At 38.0% G+C, this 16,505-nt stretch overlaps 1 protein-coding gene across 1 annotated transcript in view; it reads left to right on the top strand.

Moving 5' to 3' along the window:
• The window catches only part of LY75 (lymphocyte antigen 75), a 40,799-nt gene extending 25,235 nt beyond the window's left edge, over positions 1-15,564 (top strand). Inside the window, exons 24-35 of the mRNA XM_015868912.2 lie at positions 540-669; positions 3,080-3,312; positions 4,948-5,116; positions 6,122-6,283; positions 7,190-7,312; positions 7,757-7,951; positions 8,295-8,515; positions 9,350-9,524; positions 10,014-10,181; positions 11,428-11,550; positions 12,005-12,172; positions 13,251-15,564. Of these exons, the coding sequence (XP_015724398.1) occupies positions 540-669; positions 3,080-3,312; positions 4,948-5,116; positions 6,122-6,283; positions 7,190-7,312; positions 7,757-7,951; positions 8,295-8,515; positions 9,350-9,524; positions 10,014-10,181; positions 11,428-11,550; positions 12,005-12,172; positions 13,251-13,435 (2,052 nt within the window). The 3' untranslated portion in view covers positions 13,436-15,564. The remainder of the gene's footprint in view (positions 1-539; positions 670-3,079; positions 3,313-4,947; positions 5,117-6,121; positions 6,284-7,189; positions 7,313-7,756; positions 7,952-8,294; positions 8,516-9,349; positions 9,525-10,013; positions 10,182-11,427; positions 11,551-12,004; positions 12,173-13,250) is intronic.
• The last annotated feature ends 941 nt before the right edge of the window (positions 15,565-16,505 follow it).

Here is a 16,505-nt window from a genome sequence, read left to right as displayed (position 1 = left end):
GAATGACTGATGGCAATGTACTTCTGTTTGTCTGGACCTTTATTTGAATGATGTCTTCTCAATTGAAATACAGAACACTGAAAGGTAAAGGAAGAAAACCCAAACAACTGTTTGATGACTCATCTGTAATTGCTATCTGTGATTTATAGACTATGTAAATACGATCATCAAAAAGATGCCATCAATAATTATTGGTTCACTTTAGAATGTATCTGTAACCATCATACGTTGGTATTTGGCTTGCTGTTCTACCGTGGTGGAACATAATAAGTGTAATGGAATCACACCCGCAAACAAGATTTATTTTAAGCTTTATTTTTTTAGGCATTACTTTAATGTTCTTCCCCCATATCTAGCTTACAGATTCTTTTTGAGTCCAAGCACCTGGTACTGTTTGTAAAATAGGCAGACTGTATTACACCACTCCTTTGAAAGTTCTTAAACAAGTTCAGACAGATCACGTTCTCCTAGCCTTACGCTCTCTACACAAGTGTGTTTATACCTTATTATAGTCTGATAAGTGTATCTCTGGTTTTCAGCTTTTTGATGAAGAATTTAACAACCAGTGTGGTGTAATCCTCAATGATCCCAAGTCTCAGTATGTTGGAACATGGAATTTCACTGCTTGCGCTGACAGGCACTTCTTGGGTATCTGCCAGCGTCCTATAGGTAAGTCTGGAGAGTCAAAATAAATTGGAGCCAGAGCTTGCTGTTAAGATACGTGTGCCAGGAGACCTTTTAGTGTGTCTAAATCATTGCACTTGAAGAGCAAGATGCTTACAGATTATGAGCTGGTAATTCTGGAAAAGGATAACATGAAGGGTGATCTGGGGTAATTTTTTTTTCAACTATGTATAATTTTCTCTTTTCTTTTTCATCACCCAGTTCAGAAATTGTCAATTTTCTTGAAAGACTCTGAATGTGTGGTTTGACTGAAATCATACTTAAGCCTTTCGTAGCTTTAAGATTCTGTGGGTATTGATGCCATGTGCATCAAGGATTGGAACAAGTGGTTCCGTCCTCCCCTGTAAAACTGGCAGAATTGAAATCTTGGGAAAAATCTCACAATACTTCCATCCAGCTTAAGCATCTCTGCTTTTTAGCACTATCAGAATAAGAACTATCATATATTCATGAAGCTAAGATCAGCCTCCCCAGAGCAAACCTTGCAAATCTGAACTTAGAATAATATTCTAGTACAGCCATGTAGGTCAGTCGGCACTGTGTACTGGTACTGCATCAAACATATGTACCTACTCTTGCATTAATTACTGCTATGGTCTAACATTCAGCATACTTACTTTTGAAAATGTTCCGCTATGCAAATAACCCTCTTAAATAACTAACATAACTAACACTTCCTTTAAAAAAGGGGGGAAAAAAAGTTGTGCAAAATGAACACCCAAGAAAAAATAACCACCTTCTTATTTCTCAAACAGGCAAATTGATTTCTATCCCACAAAAATATTTTTTATTCCAGTGCCAAATAGTTTAGAAATACCAAGTTTCCAAATTTGGAGCTTTGTGAGGTGAGTTGTAGTCATGTAGAAAATGGAAAATGAATCTTTAATTAAAAGAAAGTTGGTGATTTATCTGTGTAGATCAGCACGTTGTCAGCCTGGTCTAACCAAAGCATCATGCGCTTCCTCCTAGCCAGAACTGCAGAAGTTGTAATGAGAGAAGGTTTGGGACTGCCAAGGAATATATCTGTCCTGGTCACTGATGATTCAGATCTTAAGATGATTCAGATTGGAATGGACCTCAGAATGTTGCAGGGACAGCTGTGCGACCAGTCCCTGTTGCCTTGAGCTTTATCCTGTAGGGAGAAAAATAACTTTGGGTTCCATGGAAGTCTTGGCGTGATTATGATTTGCACGACTTCTCAAGATGCTCATAATCAGCAATTACTTATTTTCTCTTTCAAAAAGGAAAATTTTCCCTACTAACTTGTTTTCCACTTTGGATGGCCCTTGATATGTGGTGACAGTTTTGGTTCCGTGATTCTTATTTGGAAGCTGTATATGAAGCGAAAGCATTTGGCAGCAGACACAAACAACATGCAAACAGTCTGTTTCAGCTTGTCACTTCTATGGTTTATTGAAAGCTGTAAATAGTACGTAAATATCAGATTTCTATGATGTTTCTCTGTTCTTATGTTTTGAAAAATGGCCTCGTCAGCCTATCAATTAGCCACTTTTATGCTATTATGAGTGGAGCTTTTTTTGCCTCAGGGAGCCTTTTTCTGCTTGACATACCTTCGGTGTCAGTCTTTTTCTGCCTTTTGGAGAGAGATGGCTTATTTTTGGTTGTGCACCAATTTTGATGGGCTACCAGCTTTGCATGCTTTAATTTACCACCCATGGAAATGTTTGCATCTTTTATTACCTGCTATTGCAACGCATCTCTGAGCTGTCTGCCTTCAGTATGATGCTGATAACTGCGATAAGGCTGAGTACTTAAAACACAAACAGCGAGTTACACTCCTCCCTGTGCGAGATAGGTTTTCTGTAATTAGTTCAGTGCGTGTGGAGACAGAATAAATTCTCTCTGTATCTACGGATGGCAATAAAGAACTCTGGGACTTTGCAGTATGCTGCAAGATCTGCACAGATGAGTTTTATGGCCCATTGGATTCACATACACACAAATCCATGGGCTCCATAGAGATGAATGAATCAAGTATAGCAGTTGCTGTCTTGCTGCAGAGAGCAGTCATTTTTCCATTGCTGTATTTAACTAAAGTTACAAAAGGTGTGAGCTTTTTTTCCCTCCAGTAAATACAATTTCCAAAGTTATTTAGCAGTTATGTAAAAATAGAAAATACATGTAGCCAGATTGAAGGAGATTTAAAAATAGATTGGCTGAAAATAACCCCTCCTGGATTTGTGTATGTTCTCTATCTGAAGTGTCAAAGGTGTTTTCTCCTAACTAAAATCATGAGTATAATCTGCTGCCTAGGAAAATAGTTTTTGATACCTTTTTTTCCAGGGTGGAATACAGATGGGTTTTTCTGTTTGTTACCGAGAAATTGGAATGTGTTCCATTGCTTAGCTACCTACTAACTGGATTTCTTCATTAGGTATAGGTGCTGCTGATAACCAGACAGAGCAAGTCCTCAATGACGCATTTAGCTATCAGAATGTTCAATACAAAGTAATTCTGAAGAATTTGACCTGGAATGATGCAATGGCTGCATGCATAAATCACAAGATGCAACTAGTTAGCATCACAGATCAGTTCCAGCAGGCTTCTCTCGCTGTTCAGGCTGCCCTTCATGATTACCCACTGTGGATTGGACTCTTCAGCAGAGATGTAAGTTTTATTATCCCTTTGTATTGTGGCTTATGGTAGTTTCTAAAGTTGTATGAAATAGCAACTGGGATAAAGAAATGCAGAAATAAATGAGTTTTGGGAATAGCTTTCTGTTTAGTGCTAATGACCTGGAGGGTCTCGAGATTCATGTTCCCAATCTTCAGTTCTCCAAGTTACAAAGTTAGTTGTCAGACTTTGCTGAATGGGTTGATGAAGAAGAGCCTCTTTCTTTTAAAAGATTATACCATGAAAGGATATACTGTAGGTAGCAGTAACACAGGTTGTGGAATTGCCTTTGTCTCTTTTGTTAAGGAGTGGAATTGATACTGCCATTTGATATCATCACCACTGTTTACAGTACCACTGTAAAAAGATAACTCAAAATCACTTTAAAAGGGAGAATCTAGAAGTGGCAGTTTCCAAAATGAGTCACTGAATGCTTCTGGAGACATTTAACTTGAACTTGGTCCATTATTTAGTGTTATTTTTGTTAGGTTCTGCTTCATTGCTTAATGTTTTTTACCCAGAGAACCTCCTGGAGGTCTCCGGTGTGCACAGAGAGCTCCTTTGCTGTTCATGAAATGGGTTGGACTTGATTACAAAGTCGTATGGTTTTTTTTATCTCACTTTTGTCTTGAGATAACTCCAAGAAAAATGGCAAAAGTGGTTTGAAGAGTGCCTCACGATAAAGGCTGATTGTGCTCATTTGGCATCTGTGCTGTTGTGATCTTCCTGTGGCGGTAACGGGCTACTGAATATTCTAGGCAAAGCAGGGGAAAGATAGAACTTTGGGTGTATGCTTCATGGGGAATATTTTTTAAAAGGAAACAAGCATTTTATCTTGATGAAGAGACCAGAACAACTTACTTACCCTCCTCTTTTGAATCTTTATCTGTAAGCAAAGATCAAATGAGTCATTTTGCTGCGTACAGCTCAGACATGCAGTAGATTTTCAATATTGCAACACTCTGTTGCTTGGGCACAATTAAAAAGTCACATGAAAAGAAATTCTAATGAAACTGGTCAACAGGGCTTGTTATTCCAGCGCTGGAATCTTACACATGGAAAATACAAGGGAAATTAAATTACCAAGTGTGAGGGGGGATTTCCAGAACACTTTAAATGTAGGGTTCTTAAAGGATAGCGTGATTGTTGTACATGTTCTTATTCCTCCTGCATCCTCCAGGGTCGAAACACATCTCATTTATTAAATTAGTTAAATACCTAATAGATTACTTTTAACTCACTGTGGAGAAAACTGAGACTGGGCCTTGGTTTCAGATTTTATCAGCTTTCCAAAATGAGATAAAATTATCTGCCATTGATTTACAGGCGCATATGATATAATTTGGACATCTCTTAGTCAGGCTTCCTTCTATAACTTAGTTAAACAAAAAGTTTGCTGTCTAATTCAACTAATTTATTTTCTCACAATTGTGATTAAAATAATGATTGAAGTAACAATCAAGTTGTGAAATTAGTTGAACCTTGAGGAGTTCACAGCAGAGGCAGACACTGAGAGTGCCATCTGTTCAGCTCTTTCTGGACAGTGTAAATACTTCATGTTTTCTGTACCACATATATATATATATATATTTACTAAGTAAGCTCATCCCTTTCACTCAACAATGCTAGGGTGGAAAACATTATGGCTGGTTGGATGGGAAACATGTAAGCTTCAGTCGCTGGTCTGAAGACGATGAAGAGACAAGTGAGGAGTGTGTGTATTTGGATACTGATGGCTTCTGGAAAACTTCTGACTGCTACTCTGAAAATCGAGGTGCTATTTGCTACTCACCAGAAAGTACGTATCTGAGCACTGTACTTCCAAAAGCTGCATTTTGTCATATGGTTAAATATATTTGGAAATTGCAGATTGTCACTTCAAAATGAAAACTTTTTTTATTGCACTCCCTGAGACAGGTTTGTTTAAAATAGGGTTACTTGCACCTATTGATCTTAATCCATAAGTTACTTACAAATGAATTCAGTGTGACTGGTTTGGGCCAGACTGTAGCTTTTATATCATCGACTGGTTACAACAGCTGCACTGTTTCCATAAGACAGTATAAGAAGATTCTGCTAGCTCTGTACTGTTAACATCTTAATATTGTGAGCTCCGACATCTTAATATTGAAATCCAGAAATCTCTTAGTTGACTGAAGTCTGTACAGGGAAGGAGACCCATGGCTGTATTGAGGAGAAAGGCGGCATGTAGATGCCAAGTTAAAAGGCACACATCAAAGTCATCCTCAGTTCACAACTGCTCTAAACGTGTACATATCATAGGACAGCCTTGGGTGGGATATGTGTGTAGCATGGCCGCTTTCTCAAAAGTGAAAAGATCTCAGAGAGATTGTCACAGATTTATTCCCTATGGAACCATTATATACTCCTGTTTATTTAGGGAGAAGACACAGTTAAGACACTGTTGTACATCCTGAGTCACAGCAATATACTTGGTGTCGTGGCATCCCTAATTAATTGATGCTCTCACTTTCAGCAGCTGCAAGAAGAATTATTCTCACCTACAAAGTATTAGATAAAGCCGTTGAACCGGGGTGTGTTGCCAGCTGTGGCACCTGTAACACTCACTGCCATTTTTGTTACATAAAGAAATAAATCAAACCACAAGCGAGCAAATCACCTCGCTGCCATGAAGAAACTGAGAACAGTAACATATCACACACTTACAGGGCGGTATTTCTGTTTTTCCTGCATGTTTGTGAATGATGCCTGAAAATTGCTGTTTGTTTGATTAACTGTTAAAATAACACCATGTTGTCATTGTTTTCCTTCCCTTCCTTAGAGAAGAATGAAAAAGAACAAGTAACACAAGTTAAGTGCCCGCATAAGATTAAAAATACACCCTGGATATCATTTAGAAACAATTGTTACACTTTTATGATAACAAAAAATAGATGGCGAGAAATGAAGTCTCAAGAAGCTCATCATTTATGCAAGAAAATGAGTAAGTATTTATTCAAACTATGGGTATTAAAGGCATACCAGCTTTTAAGGGAGATGAGTTACAGATCTCGTTTGCTGTCTTAAAAGGACAACAAAGTCAGCAATGAGGGAGGCTGCAGCATTCGAGAGCATGTACCAGTGCTGCACTGCCTGATGCTGTTTGTGCTCGTGCTGCTCTGATTAGAAGCGTTTGAGAGGGAACTGATTGGGAATTACTGAATTCTGAGAACTTTAATAAACAGAAAATGCCCATTCTTGTTTTATGTAAAATCAGCAACTTTTAAATAGTTTGAGTAATTTTTTTGCCCTTTGCAGCATTCTGGATTTTCAGTCACATCTCCTTTTGTCTTTCATCTTTCTTCTGTGGAACACTGGAGTGAACAAAGTAAACAGGCTGAGAGCAGCCCAATTCAGGAAAGCACGCGGGCTTTTCCTGACTGTCCTGAATGAAGCAGATACTTATAAAGCTTCCCTCTTATGTTAAATAATTACTCCTGGCATGCACGTGCATGCTTCTTGCCATAAACTGATCTTTCATGAGTTGATTTCAGTTTGTTCCTCTTACTTGAACAGTGTTAAGGCAAACAGTATGAAGAACATTGTGAAAGACTGCTGATAATTTTATGTTCTACACAGACAGTTTGTAACTACAGGAAACTCTTTGTGATGGTAGAATCCATAAGAATCTCCAGGGCTGAGTCATTTGCTTATTTGAACCAACCTAAACCAAGGGAAGCACTGCTGACAACACCTTAGAGAATTGTTTTTTCCTCTCTTCATTTGGTTTTTTTTCCTTGCTTTTACACTTTTTTTTGACCCATCTTAGTAATTACTAACAGCAACGAAAAGTAATTTATGTTATAAGTGAATCTGTAAGAAAGTAACGTGAACAAAAAAATTTCAACAGACCCAGAAGCCTTTGTTCTAAGTGTTCGAGATGAAGAGGAAAACAGTTTTGTTACTGAGCAGCTTCATTCATTCAGTGGTCTGGCTGTGTGGGTCTGGCTGGGTGTCATTTACGATGATAGTGGTGAGTTCTACATTTTCTTTCTTTTCTGTTTTTTTCTTTTGTTATAACTGGATTGAAGACAGTTTGCAGCATTGAGTGCTTCTTGCGTGCTTCAGTATACAACCAAAGTCACGCTGCATGCAAACATGCAATAATCATTTGTCTTTATATTTATCTTCTAGAAGAAAATAACTGGACAGGCTTTCTGTCTGAGTCATAATTAAATCCAGTATGTGCTGTTTTGTCTAGATTTGATTTCCCTGGAAAGCAGGATGTGGGGCCTGGATGAGTAATGCTAACATATTTAGCATTGTATACAGAAGCGATTTACAGTAATTTAGAGCACTGCTGATTTTCCCCCCCTCCTCTCCCCCCGAAGTGAATATCTGCTAATGTCCTTAAAAGCTAAATGATATTTGTACACACAATGCCAATGTTTTGATAAGTACACAATATTTTCCACAGATAAAGTTCTGAAGTGGTATGATGAAACACATCTGACTTACAATAACTGGAGGCTGGGAAGACCGATCATAAAGAAGAACAGCTTTTTTGCTGGTGTGAATCTTGATGGTTTCTGGGATATTTATAATTATTCTCAAAGTTGGCAAGCTCATCACTATAACGTGTACAGTATTCTCGCCTGCAAAATTGAAAGGGGTAAGTGGTGGAGTGTTGGATGAGGGTTGTAATTTAAGTCCTGGTCCTGCAGCACCTTCTATGTATACATACACAAGGCTTTGGTTTTCATTCCCACAGAAACACGTAGAACAGCTGTCATGGGCTCTTGTGGACATAGGGTCAGTCTGTGCCAAACTGCTGTGATATTCTGATCAGAATGAATGTGTTCCCTCATGGTGTTCAGAATACCAGAAGAAAACTTACATGATATAAGCAGCTTCTGACTCTTGAATTGCGCGTTAGAGATTGATTTTAATACTTCCACGTGTTCCTAGTTGTGTGACTGAAATGCACAGAATTTCTTCTTTTTTCTTTGAAATAGGACCCCAGCAGCACAAGCCCCCACTGCCTGAGTTCATTCCACATGGAGACAGAAGATACAGAATCCTTCAGAAAAAGTTAACGTGGTATGATGCAGTGAGAGAATGCAAGCAGAACATGAGTGATTTAGCAAGTGTACACAGTGAATCACAGCAGTTATTTCTGGAAGATATCGTCAAGCAGGATGGCTACCCGCTGTGGCTTGGGTTGTCCATTCATGATGTAAGTATGTACTTTTGGTAACCTCAGTAGCAGAGTTTGTAAATAATTCTCTGCACAGAACATAAAATATTTTCCTATATTTTTCTTCTGGATTCGTGGAAGCTCCATTTTCATGTAATGGTCATAACTTCAAGGCTCTCTAGGAAGTTGTGCATCTCTTCCTCCAGGAGGCAGCTGCAGATCTTATTCCATCTCTGCTTTATCCTTGAAGCCAGGATTGTGTGTGTTCCCAGCCCTGCTTCCTGTACTGCTCCCCAGGGCTGCCTCTAGGACTGGTAGTGGGAGGTAGCTGGCATAGAGAGCACAAGCATCACTTCCACATGTACCCTTGCTGTCTGTGTCCCCTTTATGGTTTTGAATGAGTCCCTCCACTTCTCACAACTCCGTCTTCATTCTCTAGCGTTTCCAGCAGTGTATCTGAAGTGTGAGCTGATGCTGCAAACAGATCCAGAGCTGGCCAGCTCTACTCACTGCAGCCCAGCAGTTAGCAAGTCTAGTAATGTTCATATCAAGGAAGATAGACTGCTCAAATGGAACAGCAGGACTAAATTAAGGTGTTCCCTGCAGAATAATACAGACACATTGCAAGTTTAAACTTGAAAGGATACCATATTTTTTCAGTTGGAAGAAGTAGCTATGATTTCAGTGTTAAGAATTGGTTGGAAAATGCAGTTTTACACATTTATTCAGTGAGGATTGAGAGAGGAAGGCACTTTCATTTTGATTTCTTGCTGATGGATAACTGTTGCTACGTGACTTACTAATGGCTGACAAGCATTAAACCACAACCATTTGCAGCAGCTTGAAAGTTGTTCGTTTTTTTTCTTTACTTAGGGAAGTAAAGCTAATTTTGAATGGTCAGATGGAAGCAGTTTTGACTATTATCCATGGGAGCTAGAAAACTCAAATACAACTGAGAACTGTGTTCTGCTGGATACTAAAGGATCTTGGAACCGTGCAAAATGTACAAGTGTTGCTGAAGGAGCCATTTGCTATAGCTTTTCAAATGGTAAGTGTAATGTTTTAAAGTATTTTCTGTAGCTGTCTTGTGTATTGTCCCATTACATGCTTTAGTTAGAGCTGAAAGACCATGCTGGGTTGCTTCTTTAAGAATTTTCTATCAGGAATGATGGAATGCTTTTAAATATGATATTTATTCTCTCCATTCTACTGAAGTCCTGGTCATCTCTTGGTCACCTGTGTTGTATCAATTCTTATATGTCTTTTTCTGAACCAAAATCTGTATGAAACGCATCAAACTTTGAAACGCTCTGTAAGGCAAGGAAAAACAAAATAGTTCCCAAGCCTCTGGGACTTGTCTCATGTCCATTTTCAAGTAGATTCATCCACTGCTTGTGAAGAAGGAAGGTATGCTAATGGAATTGGGGCTGCTGGTAGGACAGGTAGTTCTTGTTGATTTTTACTTTCCTTTTACTACAACAAAGAAACTGCACAAACTCCTGCAGCAGGAATAATTCCAGTATCTTTATTTTTCCAGAGAGACAATCGGATCAAAAGCAAGTGAGCCAAGCCTCAGGATGCTCCCAACTTAGTGGAGAACTACCGTGGATACAGTATAAGGATCACTGTTACGCATTTGACATGGCTTTCTACAATTTTTCAGTATATAACGTGGAAGACGCTAAGAAAGTCTGCAAAAAACTGAGTATGTTTAGACTCTTATCACATTACAACCTACAATTAGTCCTCTGTACAAAAAGAATTAAAAAGGCAAAACTGAAGAACTGATACTAGTTAGACTTTGGCTTTTCAGCTCTACTTCTTAATTTAGGAAAAATAACAGCTAGTTCTAGCTTTGAACATCTCATTAAGGTTCTTGATACTTGCATATCTGCAAAGGAAATTCAGGTGCCCGTTGACAGAGGATTTTGAAATGTGAGGGTTAAAGGTTTGGAGGAAAAGCCTGCATTTCTATACAGATAGGTTTCTTTGAAATAAAATTAGTGCTGTCAGCAGTGCTTTTTGTTTGAGGCTTTCGTTAGCTACTTGCAAAGTTATCCCTATCAAATAGTCCAAAGCACATACAGTGTAGGTGGTATTAGGGCACACAATATCACTAAAAATATTAACTCCGTCAAACGAAAGGATTTTCTCTCCTATGTGGGGACTGTATTGCAAAAGATAAGTTTAAGCAGCCTTGTGTGCAGAGTCTTTGAACTTCTTTCTTTAGAAGCTAGTGACTGTCATAATGTTTTGTCATTTCATGATGTGAAGCTAAACTCACTAGGTAGAGGAGGAAGAAAAACAAGTGCTTAATAGACCCAGTCCTGAATGTAACTTTCTGTTCAGTCCTGACTGGCCTACTGGTTGAAAAAGAAAGTAATCTTCCTCTAAATTAAGGTTCTGGCTTGTATTTGTATATACTGGTAAAGAACGGGTATGCTCTGAGCCTGTCCTCATTGTAGTTTTTCTCTTCTAGCTCCTTAAATACTGTTACACTGTATATAAAAATCTGAGGTATGGTGGGGGAATGATATAGAAATTAACTTCCCTCAGCAAAATGCTAAACCGTTCTTGCAAACGCTGAGCTTTTGTTCAAGTAAATACTTCAAAAAGGCTTGTCACTTGGACAAGACTGGTAGTTCTGAATCAGGGATGTATCTTTTGGTATGTTCCTTGTAAGTATTCCACAGCTGCCGTATGTTTACACCATTTTATTTCATGTGACCTGCCAACATAACCAGACACCTGAAATGGTCTTGCATACCATTACACTGTACTTGAGGGAGGGGGAATATCTGCCTTCCTTCTGCTGGTTACTTCAAATTGATGTCGTAAGCCCAAATTGGCAAATCTTTTCCTGTTATAATTGTTCCTGCAGAAAACTTCATGTATGAGCACAATGTAAACTGTTGATGTTACACTTCTGACCATTTTTCTGTTCCCCTTAGATCCTTCAGCAGCCCTTCTGTCCATAGGGGATGCTGAGGAGAATGCATTTGTCAGCATGCACATAAAGGAAAATGATCTAATTACTAGGAAAGTATGGCTTGGACTGACTCAGAGCTCTAAGGGTAAGAAGCAGCAATGATTATGAGTATTTTGTGTAGTAAATTAAAAAAAAAAAAATGGATAAATCCTCAAATGAGAATGTAGTTGTATAGTATTGGTAGCCCCACACTAACACCTGCCTGGGGTTAGCATCCCTCATTGAGCAGTGCAGAGCTCTCTGGACTCCTCCATATATTAAATCTCTTCCTGCCATACATTTGAGATAATCAGGAATAAGTGGCATCGCTTTTCTTTGACACTGTCATTGATACCTAATGGTGATGTCTTATCTGTCCCAATAAATCAGATCCTAAGGATCTGGAGGTGTGGCTAAAAGCGATGTGTTTGTACTTAGTGCTTTTAATATATGGGTTATATTATCAGCTTTGCTTCTTTTTTTAGTGTAAAGAAATCAGTAGTTTGTGAGCTACCTTACTGTAATTTTGGTGACCTAATTTAGCAAATTTTTCTCAACAGGTCAGTCCCTGCACTGGCTTGATGGCTCATCAGTTAATTACGCCAACTGGGATAACAGAACCACAGAACTCAGTGAAAAATGCAGTGTTATCATGTCCACAACTGGCAAGTGGTCCAAGGTTGACTGCAGTCATAGTCAAAGCAGAGTGGTTTGCAAAGCTCCTTTAGGTACGTGAGCACTGATCCGAGCAGATGTTAAAAGCTTCACTGACTGTATTCAGGATTTTTTTTTTTTTTTTTTTTTTTTTTTTTGCTGGTGGATGCCTTTTTTAAGTAACTAAAAGTGCAACTCATGAAAGAACCTTTCGGTAACTGCCTTAAGCAAGAGCCTTCTGTGACCGTTCTGCCACGAAATGACATTCCCCTTAAGATATGATATACAGAGAAACCAGGGGACTAGGAATTTGCTTCCACTGTCCATTTAAAGGAGAGGGTTGAAATTTGCACTTAGAAGGCAATATAGAGTAGTTGCTGTGACTTTTCTTTTTAACACAGGGTATCATTTGTGGGTGAATCTGTGTAGGTATGAGCAGAAAGGCTTATGCATTTAAGCAATGTTGAGTAAACAGGTAGTGAATACTTGTTTTCAGTCTTGAGGAGTCTTCTGAAACTGGTCCCACAGCCATACTCCACTCCCATACTCAGGGAGTATGTTAATGCCTCACGTTTTGCTCTGCCTGGGAAAGGAAACAATCATCTGAGCATTAAGCAAATTCCTGAGAAGCAGTGAAATCTTTCTGATTTTCGTATGCATTTTAAATTAAGTTCAGGAATAGATTTAACTTGAAGGAAGACCTCAACAGGATTTTTTCAGTCCAAGGGAGATATAAATTTCCTCCAGGTGAAGAGAACACACAGACTTCATCAAAAGAAATAGCTGTTCACGTTCTTTTTCACCACACCACTTACAGGAGAGGATGTATCACATTTCTTGCTTGAAATGAGTGCAGAATTTCTGGAGCAGCAAACTAGTAGGGTTTTTAACCTCCACAGGTCCCTTCCAACACATCACAATTAGAAAACTAACAACTGAGTTATTAAAATAAACAGATGCTAATTCATACTGGAAACTAACTTCCAGTTACTGAAGGCTACTAACCTGGCGAACCAGTTTGCCTTGACTGAAGCCAAATGATATCTGCATAAATGCAGCAGTAGTAGAGTTCAGCTACCTAAACATTAACCCTGTGAAAATATTTGTACCGAGGCTCTTAAAAATAACTGTTTTTTCTTTGTTCTGTTACAGGTTCTAATCACACCGGGGTGGCTGTAGCTTTTGCCCTGCTAATTATCCTCGTCCTTGTTGTCGGATTAGTGTGGTTTATCTGTAAAAAGAAGCGTCTTCACTGGAGTGCCTTCTCTTCTGTACGTTATCAAAGAGGGATAAATGATGATGAAGCTGATGATGTATTCACAAAAGATGGCTATTGAGAAGAACTGTTCCTTCTAGGTGATTTAGCATGAACTTCACTGTGTGAAGCCGTAAGGACTGAACTACTTGATGTTTTGTTACTTCTTTTTGAAAAAGTGATAAGGTTATTAACAGGGGCTGAGTTGTGTTCCTTTATACAAGTGTGCAGTTTTGATTCAAGCCCACGGTAATTATTTACATTCGGCCTCAGTTGTTTAAGGTACAAGGTCTTTTGGAGTTGTGTAATGTATTTGAATTTAGAGTATTATTTTCCATCTCTTTACTGGAAAATGTTTTTAATTAAATAATTAATGATGACTTACTTCATGCAATGTCACCTTATTTGAACGCATGAATTCTCTAACTCTGTACAATTTCTACTCAGTAACTTAAGGCCAATGATGTGCCATTTTGATGTGTTGAGGACTGTGCTGCTAGTGTTGGATTATCTAGCTAGCACGGAGAAGGAAGCGCTTGGTTTAGCGATATTTGTAACGAGTTGTTATGAATTCTGATACAGTGGGAGCAAAAGGAGTTATCAGACAATGAAGCATTCTTTCCTGTCCGTCTAGAATTTAAGTTTTCATGTTTCAGGGAAGGAAGAAGAGAATGTTGTTACTGTCTCGCCCAGATTAATGATAATAATAAACAAGTTATACTGGTCGAGATACAAATATTGGAATCAGTATCTAGACATAGGAGAAAAATTGAAACATTTTAACAAATGCACTTAGAGTAGCATTTAGAAGAAGAATTACTCCATTCTATCCCATGCCTTCAAACTACTCTGAAATTATAGACCTCTTTGACTTCCTTCTGGATAAAATGGTAATGACAGAACACCTCCATTCTATAATCTGTTGCAGTGTGATGCCTGAGGATGGGAGTGTTACAGTGTTTTATCTCCTTTAATGAGATCCTTCTGACACTTTACCTCCAGTAATGCTGTTGGTTTTTATTATGGTTAAATGCTTAAAATATATAAAGTGGAATATCTGCTATCTGTCCAAGAAATAACGAAGGAATATCTAAGGAAGGAATGAGGAAGAATGTATGGTAAATTAAGTTATGTATGTAAATGCTAAAAACTTGAGTATTTTACATAAAACTTAAACTTGTTTTTTGTATGTGATGTGATGAATGCACTCCAAAGAAAGCTATAAAGGGAAAAAGGGAAGACAGCTTGTTGTACACCTTCTAATGATTTGATCAGTGTTTTGAAGAAGCCCTCACACTTCTTCAGAGCACAGTACAAAGGGCAGGTGTTTACTTTCATGAAGGAGTATATGCAAAAGACCAGATCCACCCCCTGTGCAGTAATAATGGTGTGATATGATGGACAGGAGTACATTTGGTCTGATGTGCTGAGAAGTTTACTACTGATTTCTCTGGAGCAACATTGCGAGGTGATAAATAATGTTCAGCTGCCTTATTTCCCTGCAGTTTACTGAAATGGACAGCACTTTCCTTTGTTCCTGTTTGCACTATTTTGATAAGCAGGTGTTGTTTATCATCTGCATTAATAATAGAAACCTCTTGTAGATATCACTTCAGTACCTGTTGAATAGCACAGTGAAGGAGCTTAGCCAAAGAAATGTCGTGTTTGTTAGTTTGCTGGTTAAGAAGCAAGCACTTTTGTTGTTTATTTGGTACTTGGGCACAGCTGTGAACGTTTCCTTTTTCTTTCTTAATGGGGTAGTTGCTTTGCTGAATGACTTCTAAATTAATGAGCTTTAGAAACAAAAAGTGTTGGTCGTTGTCCTTGTCTCACAACAATAAGTGGGAAAATATGTTGAAAATCCTGTTTGGAGATTTACTGGTTTTATAGGTGTTTATACTTTTTGAACGCTTTTAGTTGAGAAGCTGAAGTTGAAAGTGGAAATTAGTGATAAAAATCCTAAATTCCAAAATATAAATATATGCTTTTTATAATTTAAAGGAAAAAAATGTATATTTTATTCTTATGAATGATGTAAATAATTTTGTAAGGCCCCTTTTCTATGTTTGTTTCCTCACACCCAAGTTGTCTCATCACTGGTAACTCTCATTTGAACAAGCACAGCTGCCTTAGTGCAGGTGAGTAACCCACTTCAATTGAAATGCACAGCAAGATTATTACTGAAAGAATAAAGCTAAATAAAACACTAAACTGCTTACACTGGTTTTATTTCCAGGGAAGCAGTTATCAGAGCTATGGCACAGCTCATTCACCGCTGCATCAAAAAGCACAAAGTAAAGGGGCTGTGATCACTATTAATGCTGCCACGATAAGAAAATAAATAGGAGAGCTCATCAAAATCTTTTTCATATATTGAAAAGGAGCATCAGTAACTTTCCAGCTTAAAACATGATTTATTATGCATAATTATTTATACTAAGCTGCTTGCGTAGTTTGCACAGACCTGCCAGGCTCTGAAGTCTGAGTAATACAAAGGCTGAGGTACACCTGGCTCTTAATTAACTTAATTGATACAGCTGTTAACCACAAGTGCATGCACAAACTGCTGTCTGGGGCTAGTGCATTTATTTTATATCTATTTAGAGCATATAGTTATCTAGTATTCAATTGTGTGTGTGTGTATATATATATGTATATATATATATATATATAAATAATTGTATTTTTATATGTATATGTTTATATATATGTATTTATATATATACACACATACACTTGGAAAATGAAATACACTATCTATTCATTGCTTTGGACATATATTAAACATCCAAAGAGTATTGAAAGGAAATAATAAAATGAGAGTTATGTGTATATTTATGTATATAGAAAGATTATTATTATTTTTGGGGGTGGTTACAAATAAATACCAAAACATTACAACTTGTTCACTGCTGAACGTAAGGCTTTAAATGATGCTGTTATGCTCATAAACAGAATGAATGTGACCAGCTTTTATCAAGAAAACAAATTTATTACTGACCAAATTACTAAGTGGGCTTTTAATAGAGCAGTGCTGGACCGGGGAATACCAGATTGGGAGCCGCAGGGAAATTAAAATGGCTGCGGTGTTGAAAGCAGCTGAAAGAACAAGCCCTGCACATGCGCAGTGTGGGCGGCTCAGCTGTGAACCT

The sequence above is a fragment of the Coturnix japonica genome, chromosome 7 (genome assembly GCF_001577835.2).
Source record: "Coturnix japonica isolate 7356 chromosome 7, Coturnix japonica 2.1, whole genome shotgun sequence".
NCBI classification, from domain to species: Eukaryota; Metazoa; Chordata; class Aves; order Galliformes; family Phasianidae; genus Coturnix; species Coturnix japonica.
The sequence above is the reverse complement of the archived record's forward strand: the minus strand, read 5'-3'. Positions and strand labels throughout refer to the sequence as shown.